Source organism: Polypterus senegalus, chromosome 5 (genome assembly GCF_016835505.1).
Source record: "Polypterus senegalus isolate Bchr_013 chromosome 5, ASM1683550v1, whole genome shotgun sequence".
Taxonomy (NCBI): Eukaryota; Metazoa; Chordata; class Cladistia; order Polypteriformes; family Polypteridae; genus Polypterus; species Polypterus senegalus.
The window spans coordinates 48551195-48565814 of NC_053158.1; the positions used below are offsets into that span (position 1 = coordinate 48551195).

The 14620-nt window shown below is 40.2% G+C and overlaps 1 protein-coding gene across 1 annotated transcript in view; it reads left to right on the forward strand.

The window, feature by feature from the left end:
- Positions 1–3265, forward strand: part of mtfr1 (mitochondrial fission regulator 1) — a 28663-nt gene extending 25398 nt beyond the window's left edge. The window contains exons 7-8 of the mRNA XM_039754580.1: positions 315–483; positions 1951–3265. Of these exons, the coding sequence (XP_039610514.1) occupies positions 315–483; positions 1951–2016 (235 nt within the window). The 3' untranslated portion in view covers positions 2017–3265. The remainder of the gene's footprint in view (positions 1–314; positions 484–1950) is intronic.
- The last annotated feature ends 11355 nt before the right edge of the window (positions 3266–14620 follow it).

The window sequence follows — 14620 nt, forward strand, 5'->3', positions numbered from 1 at the left end:
AACAAATCTCGAGATTAAATTTCCAGTAAGTACTCATTGGGTATGAAGAGACAAACAAATCATTTTAAACAATGAGAAGTGTTAGTCCACTTTTATCTACTGTTTCCTCGCAAAATTTTCACAATGTGGCTTATACCTGCATTCTCTTGTAGTGTTACTGTTAGATTTATTTTCTGTTCAGTTTTCTATACATTACAAGAATAGTGCATTGATAATTGGATTTAATTTTTATTAGCATCCTGTTACTTCGACAAATCCATCTTTTGAGCCTTTTGTTTAGAATGTATTGTGATGCAAATGTTTATCCTTCATAGAACCTTGGAAAACACTGCAAAAGTACAACATGGTAACCCCCCAGATGCTGCCGCACTGATCGCAGAGGCATTAAAAAGAAAGTTTGCATACCGCTATCGAAGCAACAGTCAGAGTGAAGTAGATGTTTGTGTTCCATCATCTGACGTGCATACTCCTATGGCGCCGGCAGTAAGTAACATTTCACATTTTCATATTGTATTTTTCACATTGTTTTAATGTTGATAATTACCTGAAAGTCTTATTTAAAGGCATTAGAACAGTTTACTGTTGCAGTGTACTTTTTAAGCATTGTAGAGAAGTGAAAATTGATGCGTGTATGAGTAAAAGGTCTATTGATTGTCGGTCAGTCAATTTAAATACATTTCAGTATGACTGCCTACTTCATTTTCTTCCCTCGCCTTTTTCTGTTCATGGGGGCAGCTGTTAAACTTGTTTCAAGATAATTGAACCACATTTGTTTTGTTTATTGATTTACGCAGATTAGATATACAGTATTACCACTTTTAAATATCGAAATGTATAAGATGGGGGACAAGACTGAAGCAACAGACAAACCTGTAACACTGCAGTTGGTTTGGTGGGAGGTTTTTTACCTTCTTGTGTTTCACTTTGTATTTGCAGTAGGCAGTTCGCCCTTGCTGTGATACACAGGGGTAGGTTAGAGGGATTTAAGGTAATCGGTTAAGACTTGTTGCATTTGTGTTACACCTACTTGGAAACAAATGAGCACATTTTTGCATGACGGTTAGCTTTCAAATAAAATTCAGAATTTAAAATGCAGCCTTTTATATAGTAAGAATGGGGGCTGGGGGAGAGATCCTGCCCCAAGTGGAGGAGTTCAAGTATCTCGGGGTCTTGTTCACGAGTGAGGGAAGAATGGAGCGTGAGATCGACAGGCGGATCGGTGTGGCATCCGCAGTGATGCGGGCTCTGCATCGGTCTGTCGTGGTGAAAAAGGAGCTGAGCCGTAAGGCAAAGCTCTCAATTTACCAGTCGATCTACCTTTCTACCCTCACCTATGGTCATGAGCTATGGGTAGTGACCGAAAGAACGAGATCGCGAATACAAGCGGCTGAAATGAGTTTCCTACGCAGGGTGTCTGGGTTTCCCCTTAAAGATAGGGTGAGAAGCTCAGTCATCCGGGGGGGGCTCAGAGTAGAGCCGCTGCTCCTCCGCATCGAGAGGAGTCAGATGAGGTGGCTCGGGCATCTGATCAGGATGCCTCCTGGACGCCTCCCTGGTGAGGTGTTCCGGGCACGTCCAACCGGGAGGAGGCCCCGGGGAAGACTCAGGACACGCTGGAGGGACTATGTCTCCCGGCTGGCCTGGGAACGCCTTGGGATTCTCCCGGAAGAGCTGGAAGAAGTGGCCGGGAGAGGGAAGTCTGGGCCTCTCTGCTTAAGCTGCTGCCCCGCGACCCGACCTCGGATAAGCGGAAGAGAATGGATGGGTGGATGGATGGAATTTATTATTTAATGACTCAGGTTGTGTTAAGATTTCAATTTTGATTGCTACTAATGACTACTATGCCACCATTGTAGTTTACTTTTTTACCATCTCATTTTGTATTTCTACCTTGCATGGTCTGTTATGTGTCTAGGACTTGTTTTTATGTGTTTTCTTTTCCCTTGACAGTTTGGACAACACTTACTTAAATCTACTGGTAAGAGAGGGGTCTTCATAGATCCGTCTACGAGCTAGGAGAACACTATCAAAAGGAACATGTATCTATGGTGGAATTTTTTTAATTTGGAGAAACTGAGGGGCACTTGACGGGAAGAACCCGGAAAGGGAGAGTGTCTCTTTTTTATACAGCACTACAGTTTTTTTTTTTCTTCTACACTTATTTTTTTATTCAGTGTTCACTGATGTGATATGATACAGTATCACTTCAATAACTGCAGTTGAAAAGCTGCTACTGTTTTCTGCTGTGCAAGGAATAATTTGATAAAGTAAATAAGACTTTTTTTCTAATGGGATCATGCAAAATAATTTACTTATATTAATTGTGCTACTTTAATGAATTTTATGGCTGGTTTAATCCAGAAGCCACTTTCAAACTGTTTTTATTGGAGTTGCTAGGTTTTTTGTTTTATTGTAATAACCTTAAAGATCATTCCACTATTTTTTTTAAAAAGTAATCGTCTCCAGTGTTGAGTTTCTTGGACACTGAACCCTAAACGTATGCAGATGGACAGTACAGAGTCCGCGTGACTTACTGTGCCAGTGTCTGAAGTGTTGGCAGTGTGGGGCCCATTTAAGTAAACGGTTATCCCCAGGGGTTCTCAAAAGGCCATTTCGCGTGTTAGTTGCTTAATGTTCTTGAACTGGTGACGTACTGTTGGTAAAGGTTGCAATCTCCGTATTTGTTCAGCAATCCTACCTTAATTTCCTAACCCCATAAAAGCACAAAAATCACAATTTTTGCATACAAAATAGATTAAATGTAAAATTGAATTATTCATTGTTTTAGACTAAAATATATATTTTAATTGATAATGATGTATTTAACAAATGTTTTAGGGGCATGTCTTGTATGCCCACCAACCCCCTGTGCACCTATCGATTACTGGGCAGAAATATGGCACAGTCTAATGTCTCATTTATGTTTCAGTCTAAATGAAAGAATTGGGTGTGTAAATGTGACCAGTTTTATATTAAAAGTACTTGAGTTTTATTTCTCAGTCACCAAGACCCTCTCTTCTCCTGTCTAAATACTGTATACACCTTTCTCCTCCCACACTGTAGAAAAGTAGAGATTTGAAACTGCTGTGCTATCAACCAGAGAAGAGTAGCATCCAGACGGGGAGCGCAAAATTGTTCAGTCATGTTTAATGGAGTAGGTGTGAGTGTGTGTTTTATTTATTATTCCAAAAGCCTTTTTAAACAAAGCAGTTTTATAGTGTGACTTTGGTGGTTGTGTGTCACAATAAAGAGATGATCTGCGTGCCTTGTTTGTTGTTGTGTGTTTTTATTTTATTTATTTATTTTTATTAACCCCAAAAGAGAGAAATTATTGTATGCCTTAGCTTCTGCTATGTGTGTGTGTGTGTGTGTGTGTGTGTGTGTGTGTTCTCGGTGCTTTACTGGATGTCCATTTCGGCACATGGTGCTTTTTATTTTATTTTTTTGGTTCGGTGCCTCCTGGCCCGCAGGTATGAAAGAACCCCCACATATGATCTACTATTCGATGGGTCTTCTTGTCACTGCATTGAGCTTATTAGCCATCCTCAACAACTCTGTTTTAGGCCATTTTGGACCATATTTTGTGCAGGTAATTTATGCCTTTATGATAAGAGTAAACCAACACCTATGCCTTTTACGCTGAAAAACAACCTTCAGGTAGGGCTTTATTTCCTACTTTCTAAATTGATGAGAAATTCCATTTCTGTGACAAGTCAACAGTAACAAATTATAACTTTTCAGTGATGTATGATTTAAGCTCCTCCAAATTGAGTGTTTTTTTTTCTTCTTTTAAATCTGAGAAGATGAAAATTGAAATATTTGAATACTCTAAGCTTGTCTGTATACAGTATATTGCCTAATACGAGTCTAAGATGGTGAGGTGTGTGTGTGTGTGTATTGTAGGAAAGTGCTAGGGTGGTGTGGCAGCTAGCAGTGCTGCTTCATACTTCAAAGCCTGTAGCTGCTCAGTTGGATTTTGCATGTTGACCCCACCATGTGCTGTGGATTTTCCTCCCACATCACCAGACTGGTGCTGGTTAGGTTAATTGTAGATTTCAAAGTGCCCTCTGCACACTCTAAATGTGAAGTAGAGTGGAACATGGGGAACAAAGTCAACTGAAGAAATGCCCAACCCATGGCACTTAAACAAGCAAGCCATTTCTGAGATGTTAGGTTAGTGGTTGAGGCAAAGGTAACCGTGAAACAACCATAAAGGTAAGAGTGCCACAAGCTGAATAAAATGCAGTGAGGAGTCATAAAATGACCAGTGATGGCCAAGAAGAAAATATAAGCACAAGTTGTGCAAGATGGGGGGTGGGTGACTTGGACCAACCGAAGCACATGAGGTTTGTGAGTGGAATGAAGGCAGAGAGACCTGCTGCCAAGATATGGGAAGGTGCAGAGGATGTTGCAGACGGATAAATGGAGCCAGAGAATCCAGGTGGCCGACTCATAATGTGTTGTTTCAACTATAAGATAACTATTTATAGAAGACTAGGAATGGTGTCTTTGAGATTGGACTACAATCGACTAGCTAATGCAGTTTATTCTTGAGGTCAGGCATTGTCTACTTGGACAATAACGGGTAGGTCTGCTCTGCAAGTTTAGGCAGCGAGCACCATCAGGCCATTAAAGTGTCCCTATTCAGTGGCCATCATACCACAGATTTTGAATGTGCGTCATTTAGGACTGTCATCCGGCGATGTCGCCCTAGGAAAATGTGGCAGTTGTTGAAGGGAACATGGATGAACAACATTGCAGGCTGCTTGAGCCCAGCCCAAAGCCTGGTGCTAATGGCAAATGCCTTAATTGGTCCTTGGACTGGACCCCCAATTTAGTAAGTTACTGGCTCAGGGTGCAAAATATCTAATGATCATGCAAGCCATGGAAAGTGCACTCCGGTAAAGTATGTTCCATGATCTGCTGGTCCTCTGGAGCCACCAGATCCTTATTGTATAAGACACCAGAAGACTCCAGGTGGCAGCCAGCCCCTTTTCATTGGCGATCCAAGAAGACCACTAGTGCTGCCCTAACACCGTCTCTGTTACTTTCCTAGGTCTCATTTATAACCTTACTTGCCCACCATAATGACCATCTTATGGCTGGATGTAACTTACTCCAAGTGAGATTACAACAGGAGACTATTCTAGGACAAATGTGGCAACTTCTCTTCTAGTCAAGGAGAATTTAAACATTTTCAAATGAATTGGAATTTCCCCCACAAACCTCCTTCACTTCTCTTGTGCGCTTAGTTTACAGTAGTATCCTGCAATGTCCCTGTGGTCTTTGAATTCTTCAGTACCAAGTATCACTGTGATAAGTGGTCCATGGCGTTGTGCAGGTTTTTAAGTAAACAGTCACAGCCCGAGAGTGTGCAGACTCAGCACAGGAAGGCGCTGATCCAGAGTTGGTTGGCTGGTCGCACACTCGTGCCCAATTGTGAGCGGATCAGTCAGCTGCCTCATTAGTACCTTGGAGTTGGCGGAGGGTCACATCTGCACCCCATAAGGTCATATAAAAGGAGCCTGCAGGGCAGAGGGAAAGGAGAAAAAGAAAGAAAAGAACAAGGTGGTAATAGAAAGGAAGAAAAAGAGCAAGAGGCAGGATATGGGAGAGCCCATGCTAAAGAGGAATGGAGGCAGCACCAGTCTACCTGAATCTGAATCTTCATGAACAAGTCAATTAAAATGAATTCAAAAGAAGTTAATTAGCAGGAATAACGGGTTACTCATTTAGAAAACCTGCAGTCACTGGGGCCATCCAGGACCGGAGTTGGGGACCTCTTCTCTAAGACTAAGACCCCTTAATTGAGCCAAAACATGACCAGCAAACTGTGTCCATTATACCATATACAAAATAAAGAAAGATGAAGGTCTCAGGAATGTTGTTCTGCTCAGGTCCCAAAAACATTTGAACAGTGCCCTTAGAAAACGACAATCAACAATTCTGGAAATGTCTGCTATTGCACAACAAGCCATGGAATTAAAGAATGGGTTTAGTTAACAAGACGACTCGGAGCCTCATTAAGCAACTGCTTGGAGTGAAATTGGTTGGAGTCTGAGGCCCTGCCTTAGTTGGTCTTCTGTTGTGTTCTCACTCACTTCACGTTTCATTTCTGTTTGGGTGCCATTTAAGGAAAGAAATGAAGCAATTCAGAGGAACAAATCTTAAAAAAACAAGTCAATTAAAATTAATTCAAACACTGCAGTAATTAAGAAAAGGGTTAGAATGAAAACCTGCAGCCCTCCATGGCCAAAAATGGGGACCCCTGTTCTACTGGATGTGCTGACTAGCTCCAGCATGGTGTCGTATGGGGACTAGTGCTGCAGACCACAACTTACTATAGAGGATTGTTGAGACAGCTGAGGACATCATCGGTGGTCCGTCTCCCCTCCGTGCAAGACATCTACAGTACATCCAGCATAGATGACGCTGCAGCAGCCGAGGTGGATCATCCAGAGTGCACAACGGTTTCTTCCCCCCATGTTGCCCGATACCTCGGCACCCCGCATTTCTTGCTGTTGAACTTTACACAACTTCCATCTTTGAAAACCGTCTAAATGAAATGCACACATTGCACTTTGAGTGGTAAACAGCCACTACTTTCAAGATGTACATTTATTATCTGCTTAGATTACACATTTTTAAACTAATGTTGCTACTGACCGTCTTGTCTGTTTGCACCGCCGAGTGGTGTACTTTGTCTTTGTAAGAGTGTTAATGTAAAAGTCACATAAGTGTCTGATAATTTCAATAGAATATTAGTTTCTCATAGTTGCTTAAATTACGGTATTCACTCCCTGTTAAGTTAACATGAAGTAGAGATTCCTTAGCGATTCCTGTAAAAACAGAGCATTACTTAAGCCAGTTAGGTACCAGTCTCACTGCTAGAAGCACGGACTGTCAGATTGGTCAACAAACAGAACATTGGCCTACAATTCTCCGACCATCTCCTGGTCTTCCTACAACCTTTAAAGAACGCAGGAACAGTTGAGAGTTTGATCATCCACAGAGAGAAAAGTCATGAGACAAGTAAGCCTTAAGCAGAACTTCCTTTAAACAAGAACGTTTCCTTTCAATTCGTTCTATATTTTTGTGTGAATTTTACTATAATTTTTTAAATGAAGATATTTGGAATGTGAATTTATGTGAAGACACAACCCACTGTTTCTTAAGTTGTTCTAAAGCTGTAGAACTTCAGAAATGTTGGACAAACGCATCTACAATCTTGGAGCCCATTGGAGTACAGTAAACTCATGTTCAAGAAACCAGTTTTGAGATGATTTGAGCTTTGTGACATGGCACGTTAGCCTGCTAGAAGTAGCCAGATTCTGACCCTACCATCTGAATGTTGAGGCAGAAATTGAGACTCCTCAGAGCAGGCCATCTTTCAATCATCTGTTGTCCAATTTAGGTGAGCCCATGTGATTTGTAGCCACCTCAGTTGCCTGTTCTTAGCTGACAGGAGTGGCACACGGTGTGGTCTCCTGCTGCTGTAGCCCATCTGCTTCAAGGTTCAACATGTTGTGTATTCAGAGATGCTCTTCTGCCTACCTTGGTTGCAACGAGTGGTTATTTGAGTTACTGTTGCCTTTCTATCAGCTCAAATCAGTCTGGCCATTCTCCTTGGACCTCAAAAATACATTTTCACCCAGATAACTGCCACTCATTGGATATTTTCCCTTTTTTTGGACCATTCTCTGTAAACCCTAGAGTTGGTTGTGCTTGAAAATCCCAGTAGATCAGCAGTTTCTGAAATACTCAGTCCAGCCTGTTTGGCACCCACAATCATGCCACGTTCAAAAGCACCTCAATCTCCTTTCTCCTCATGCTGATGCTCAGAACTTTAGCAAGTCGTCATGAGAATGTCTTCATGCCAAAATGCATTAAGTTGTTGGCTTGTGATTGACCGATTAGATATTTGCCGTTAACAAGCAGTTAGAGAGGAAGGGATTTGATCAACCTAGTTTTAGGGTTTGTGCTGCTTACTTATGTTGTGTGTCTGTACTGTATATACGGTACATGCAATGTCTACTAGAAGCCACGTATTATGAATAAATTGTATTATCTATTAATCTAGGCCAGCATATATTTGCATTATTCTGATAGTCAAGTAACCAGCTTGAACATACAGTTTGTTTTTTTCTGTAATCCTGTGCCAATTAGCAAACTTAATAAAAACTCTTCTGTCCTATGTAATTTAATAATTTGTCATAGAAAGATGCCACTAATCAGGGTGTTTTTCAGTGTGCCAGAAGTGTGCCCGTTAAACTCAATTCTGAGTGTGTTTGCTTGAAGTTCTTCCCGCTTTATATGACACACCACACTAAACTCATCAAATGCCCTAACGCCATCTGTAAATAAACCAAGATCTACGATGAAAACTCAACACAGATATGGCGGGAGCAAGCTCTGTTCTGCACCCTGAAACATAACCCAGGCTCAAGAGCTGTTAAGGGCCGCCAAAGCAGTACCACCATGACGTCTAATACTACAATATCACTTTGTAGCTTTATCACAGAATGATGAATCTGTAGCAGAGACGTACGGCGACACAGCAACCTCTGCAGAGACAGAAACCCCTATTGTTTTTTTGAGTTTGTATGTGTCCAGTCCCTCTAAGCAATCTGATTAGTCAATTTGGATTTGGAGGCTCAGTGGTTGAGATGATGACAAGGTATACTTAGGGGTGCAAAGTTCAATTCCTGATTGTGACAATTTTTTTATTTTTATTTTTTTAAAAAAAAGGAATAAAAATGGAGCATTGCAACAACAACTACTATAAAATAAATAATGTACAGAGTAACGCTGGGTCACTAAATATTAACAAGGTACCAAGGTGCAACTCAAGTCCACTTCAAAGACAGGAAGCATTCGCCAGATTACAAATGCTGTTTTCTCAGATGGTAACGGGTGCCCAACTACCACTGGTGGCGGTCAAAAAGTGGACAGGAGGCAATCAAGGAGCCGCGAAATGACAGTCTGAGAAACAGGCTTTACGGGAACGTGCTTGAGAGCCACACGAAGACACCAAGGAAAGGCCCGGGGGAAAGCAGACAACACACAAAGGGGTTACTGACTTAGACTTGGTTATTCCCACACTGTTCACTGCATTGGGTGGCAAGCATTTGCCAACGATACTGATAGGCTGCGACTAACATCTTCTTCTCTTTCAATATTGACGGCTTGGAGGTCCTTTTATGGTCCCAAGCCTGCCTGTGAATTGGAGGACGGCACCATTAAAAACCAATTGCTACCAAATCAGCTAGCTTTACAACAACAGATGTCAAATATGTTTTGCATTAAAATATAAATATTATAATTTAAATATAAATTTCTAAAAGCCTTTGTTCAGGGTTAATGATTGTTTCTTGATGTGGGAAGAAATTAATTTGAATGATTTTGGCACAAGGTTGCAACATCACAAAACGTGAAAAAAGTGAAGGGGTCTGAACGCTTTAAGGATTGACTGCAAATGCCTTCAATCAAATCAGTCCTGAAGACTCGGGCGGGGGGTTTGGGGATGGCTGGGCACTACTGTTCTCATCAATGAAATCCTGAAACACATTTGTTTTGTCCAACTTACAAGTAAAGACATACAAAATATTTATCAACTTACATACAAAATTTCACACCACAACAAACAGCAGGATATGAAGCCCTTAACAGACAACAATTATGCGTATTCCACATGCCATCTGACAGAAGAGATCAGTAAGAAGAATTAGTGTAGAAAAGATCAAGAGCAAAGTGTAAGCATGCAGTTTATTTGTACAAGTCAATTCATTTATGCACCAGTGTCTATCGAAAGCCTGAAGTGGCGTAATCAACGTCTACAGTTACAAGGGGGCAGACTTATCTACAAATGTTGCGGTACTGAAATGTTTTTTAAGCAGATTTTCGCTAATGTGATGAACAAAATGCGGCAGGTGTTCTACTTCAAGAATGAATGCCAAACAGAAAACTGAATTTGTTTATGGTGGCTGGAAGAGGACACTGGTTGGGGGAAATTAATCAATCACCTGATCAACTTAATAATCCTAAAGTGACTGCGGGCATTTTCAGGGAATAGCACCTGGGCTGCTCGAATACTGAAAGAACGTTTTTGGTTTAACTTTTACAATTATTAACAACTAGATAGCTGACGCCCGCCATAGCATACGGCGGTGTAAGAACAGGAATGGAAAAGGGTGCATTACCTTTGTCAACCGTTTAAGAAATAACCCACTGATAGGAACAGGCAGTTGCCGGACCCCAGAATAGAGATGACGTTGTAGAAAAACCCGTTGACAGAGAAGATACTGTCGTTCATTTTATAACAAAGGCTTATGGAAACAACTGTCGCAATATAACGAAAATAGCAAGGTGTATGGGAGGCCGCAGGCAGTGTGGGGAAGGGTTTGGAAGAGGATGAATAGGAATCGAGAAATGCTGTGTCGGCTGTGTGTAGACGGGACCAGTTTTGAAATGGAAGCAAGACGAACCAGAGGAGAAATATATATAAGAGATGGTCGTGGCGTTAGTATTTCCTATTTTAACTGTTGTACCCATGCTTGTAAGAGTTAAAATAACGGCTGATGCTCTACGCGAGTGCTGTTCGTCAGTAATTTATGTCTTACTGCCTCATCTGCTGAAGAGATCCTTTTAGTTTTAGGAATAAATGAATTCTGCATTGTGAATTACATTTCTAGAGCAGCTTTCTTCATAGAATCAAATAAAGGCCCAACAGCCAAAGCACTGCTTCAGTATTTCTCACTTTTGCTCGTGTACATTTATGAGACTTTTACAAATATTTGTATTGTTACTATAGCTTTAAATACTTGAATCTTTCGTTGTTGGTTCCCCATCACTTTGCCCTTTCTGTATGTAGTTTGCGCTCTCATAATGACAAATAAAGGGCAGAGCAGACATCACTAAATGGTGAAAGGCTGCAGCTACCTCAGTGACAGGTCCACTAACGTGCTCATTAGTAAATAAAGGTCGCTACATGCACACAAAAGAACCCAAAAGTTTGCAGTTACAATATATGCAGAAAAAGAAGTGAACATAGTTGCATTTGCTAAATACAGGCATAAACATCCAGAAATTAAAACCAGCTGTTGTTCCTAAACATACCTCAAAACATATTGATACGAACAGAGCAACTTCTACAGAACACTCAAATCAAAACAGGTATTTGCAATGGGCTGTTTCTTCATAATTCACACATTGATGATCAATCTAATGAATACTTTCTAATAAGGTCCATGAATGTTAAATGTTCTGTCACACATGTACACATGGGAGGTAGTTGATGGGCTTAACTGGGCGTAAAACGTGGAGTCAGGGGTTGACGCTGTGCATTACTGCCTTTTCTCCTTCCTCTGCAGATCACTTCCTCATCCCCCTCCTACTGACCTCACTTCTGCCTTTTCCTTCCCACCGCCTATACAAACCTGACCTCTTATTCTTTTCCTTCAGTCCCATTCTGGACACAGGCCTTTGAGACTACTTGTTTGCTACAATATACGGGGTGGATCACCAAACCTTCTCTGTGTTTTGTATATTATTTACAGTTCATATTGGTCTACACTGGAAATGACTGGTGAACAACATGAAATGTGTTGCAAAGGTGGAAAAATCAAATGATCACCTTTGGAAGACGTACCAGAACCTAATAAGTTAGTTAGTATTTGGTTTACACCCGGACTCAGAACATTTTCTCAATCCTATAAGAAAACAGTCATTGGGTTCAAGTGATATTATTTGGAGCAAAAACAATAATCGAAGGCAATTTCATTTTAAAGTACAAAGACAGGTGTAACACTACTGCACAAAAACTAACTTTCCTTGTTTAAAATATTCACTCCTAAATGCAAAAAGCATTAGAAAGACAATGCATGAACTAAAAACAACAGTATTGACTTGTGACTATGATATGGTAGGAATTACAGGGTCACGGCTAAATGACAGAGAGGAATACGATATTAGTGGCTGCACATGCTTCAAGAGAGAGAAACAAAAGAACGGAGGGGGTGTGACGCTATCTGTGGAAAAATAATATTCAGGCCCACGTCTTCAAGATAAAAGAAGGAGGAACCGTCAGAATCACTGTGGGTTAAGCTAGTAAGGAAGAAAGGCAAGAGATCTGGTTACTGGAGTTTTCTACAGGCCACCAAATTTCGGTAAGTTAGATAATAGCATATTATTTAATCAAATAAGACGTGCAACAAAGAAAACATAATGGTCATGGATGAATTTAACTTTGCAAGCATTGATTGGAAATCCCCTATCGGGAATACAAAAGAGGAAACAAATAGCACAGATGGCAAATGGCCGTCTTTGAACGCAGTTTGTCTCAAGCCCGATATGTGGTGACGCCTGTTTAGATCTCATCTTTTCAAATAATAAAGACAGAGGAACAAGAACAGAAGTTACTGATACTTTAAGCAACAGGATCACAACATGGTACAATTTCAGATAGTCTTAGAAAACTCGGAAATGTACACAAAGACTTAGAACTCGAGGAAAACAGACTTTATGGGGATGAGGAATTATCTACGAAACATTCAAAGTTTGAAAGCAAACACTCAGCAACTATAAATAATAAAAAGGCTAAAGAATCGACCAAAATGGCAATTATTAAAAAAGTAAAACTGAAAAGACTACTGTAAAGAAATCCAGATAATTCTGACTTAGAGAAATACTGGAAACTACAGCAAGAGACCCCAACCGCCAAAAAAAAAAAAGCACTTGAAACGTGAAAAGAGAGAAGCCAAAACAAACAGCATTTTTTTTTCATTACTGCACCAGTAAAAGGACAATAAGAGAATCTAAAAGAGTGGAGAAACTATTGAAAATGAGAAGGAAATTGCAAACGAACTGAACAAATATTTCACCCCAAGTATTTATAAAAGAAGAAACAAGTTGAATGCCTCATTCAGAAATAAAAAGAAATTGCATAGCTGTTAAAATAGAAGAGTCAGATGTGCTTCAAGCCCTCAGTACCGAGTATACCAACATGTCCTCTCTTACCAAATGTACTGAAAGAAATGAAATGCGTCATCTTCTAACCCTTGTTAGGCAGATTTCAGCAGTCACTTTAGAAAGGAGAAGTACCTGAGCACTGGAAAGTTGCAAATGGGACTCCAATCTTCAAGAAGGGAGACAAAATGAATCGTAGTTATTATAGACCAATTAGTCTTACTTCTGTTCCATGCAAAATATATGCAAATATATAAAAAGAAATAAATTAGAAAATTATATAAACAAAAATATTCCAAATAGAAGGCAGCATGGGTTTATGAGAGGTCGGTCCTTTTAGATTTTGTTTTGAAGAAGCAACCGGAATAGTTGCTAAAAACAAAGCATGCAACATAATTTACTTAAGACTTTCAAAAAACATCTGAAACAGTCCCACACTAAAGATGAATTCTGAAAGCAGAGGCTGTAGGCATTACAGGTAACCTACAAAACTGGATCTCTAGTTGGTTTACCAGCAGGAGACAAAGTGTGCAGAGAAAAGGAGAATGCTCCTTGTCCTTGGGGAGAAAGTCCCTCAGGGGTCTGTGCTTGGACCAAACTTTTTTTCTGATTTAAATTAATGACATTAATTCTGGGGTAGTTAATACATTTACCAAATTTGCAGTTGACACTAAAATTGGAAGGAGGGAAGCCACTGAGAAGGCAGCAAAAAGAATTCAAAAAGATCTGGACAACCTTCAGAACTGAGCAAACATCTGAAAAATGCAGTTTAATGTAGAAAAGTGCAATGTGCTACACGTGGGCAAAAGGAACATCAATTACAAATACAAGATGGCAGACACTGACATACAGGAAGCAACCTCTGAAAAGGATTGAGGGGTTTATGTTGACACAACACTTTTATAGACTAAGCAATGCACAGAAGCAATCAAAAAGACACATAAAATGTGAGGTTATACCACAAAAAAATGAATCTTAGTCAAGGGAAGTTAACTTGTTGAGACCGCTTCTGAAGTACTTACTGCGTGTAGTTCTGGTCACCACGGTACAAGGAAGACACAGCAGCATTTGAAGGTGAGCAGAGGACAGCAACCAGGAGAACTCTGGGACTCTGACAGACTTGCTGAGTGAAACCTGTTTAGTCTCAAGCAGAGCAGACTGTGTGGGGACCTAATCCAGGTATTTAAAATCCTCAAAGGCATCGATAACGCAGATCCAGCAACATTCTTTTGGTTTAAGGGTGAATCACATACTCTAGGACATCAGTAGAATTTAAGGGGAAAAAAATGTAAAACTGAAACCAGGAAATACTTCTTTATGCAGAGAGTTGTGGGAATCCAGACATGGAGCTGAAGCAGAAACCTCGACAGCCTTCAAGAAAAATCAGTATGAGATATTGGGATAGCTTAGCTATTACCTAAACAAACTGGCAGGATGGATAATATGGTCTCTTCTTGTTTGTCAAATTTATGTTCTTATGGCCTTAGAAAATTTCATAGCTAGTTAGTAAATCAAGTACGACATAACCATAAGACCTGGAAAAGCAGAATGAAAAAAAAAAAAAACACAAAAATGATTCCCATATAACATACAATGTAACAACAATTTACGTATTGAACATTTACCAAACTTGGTTTAGTAATTACAGAGCTTACTT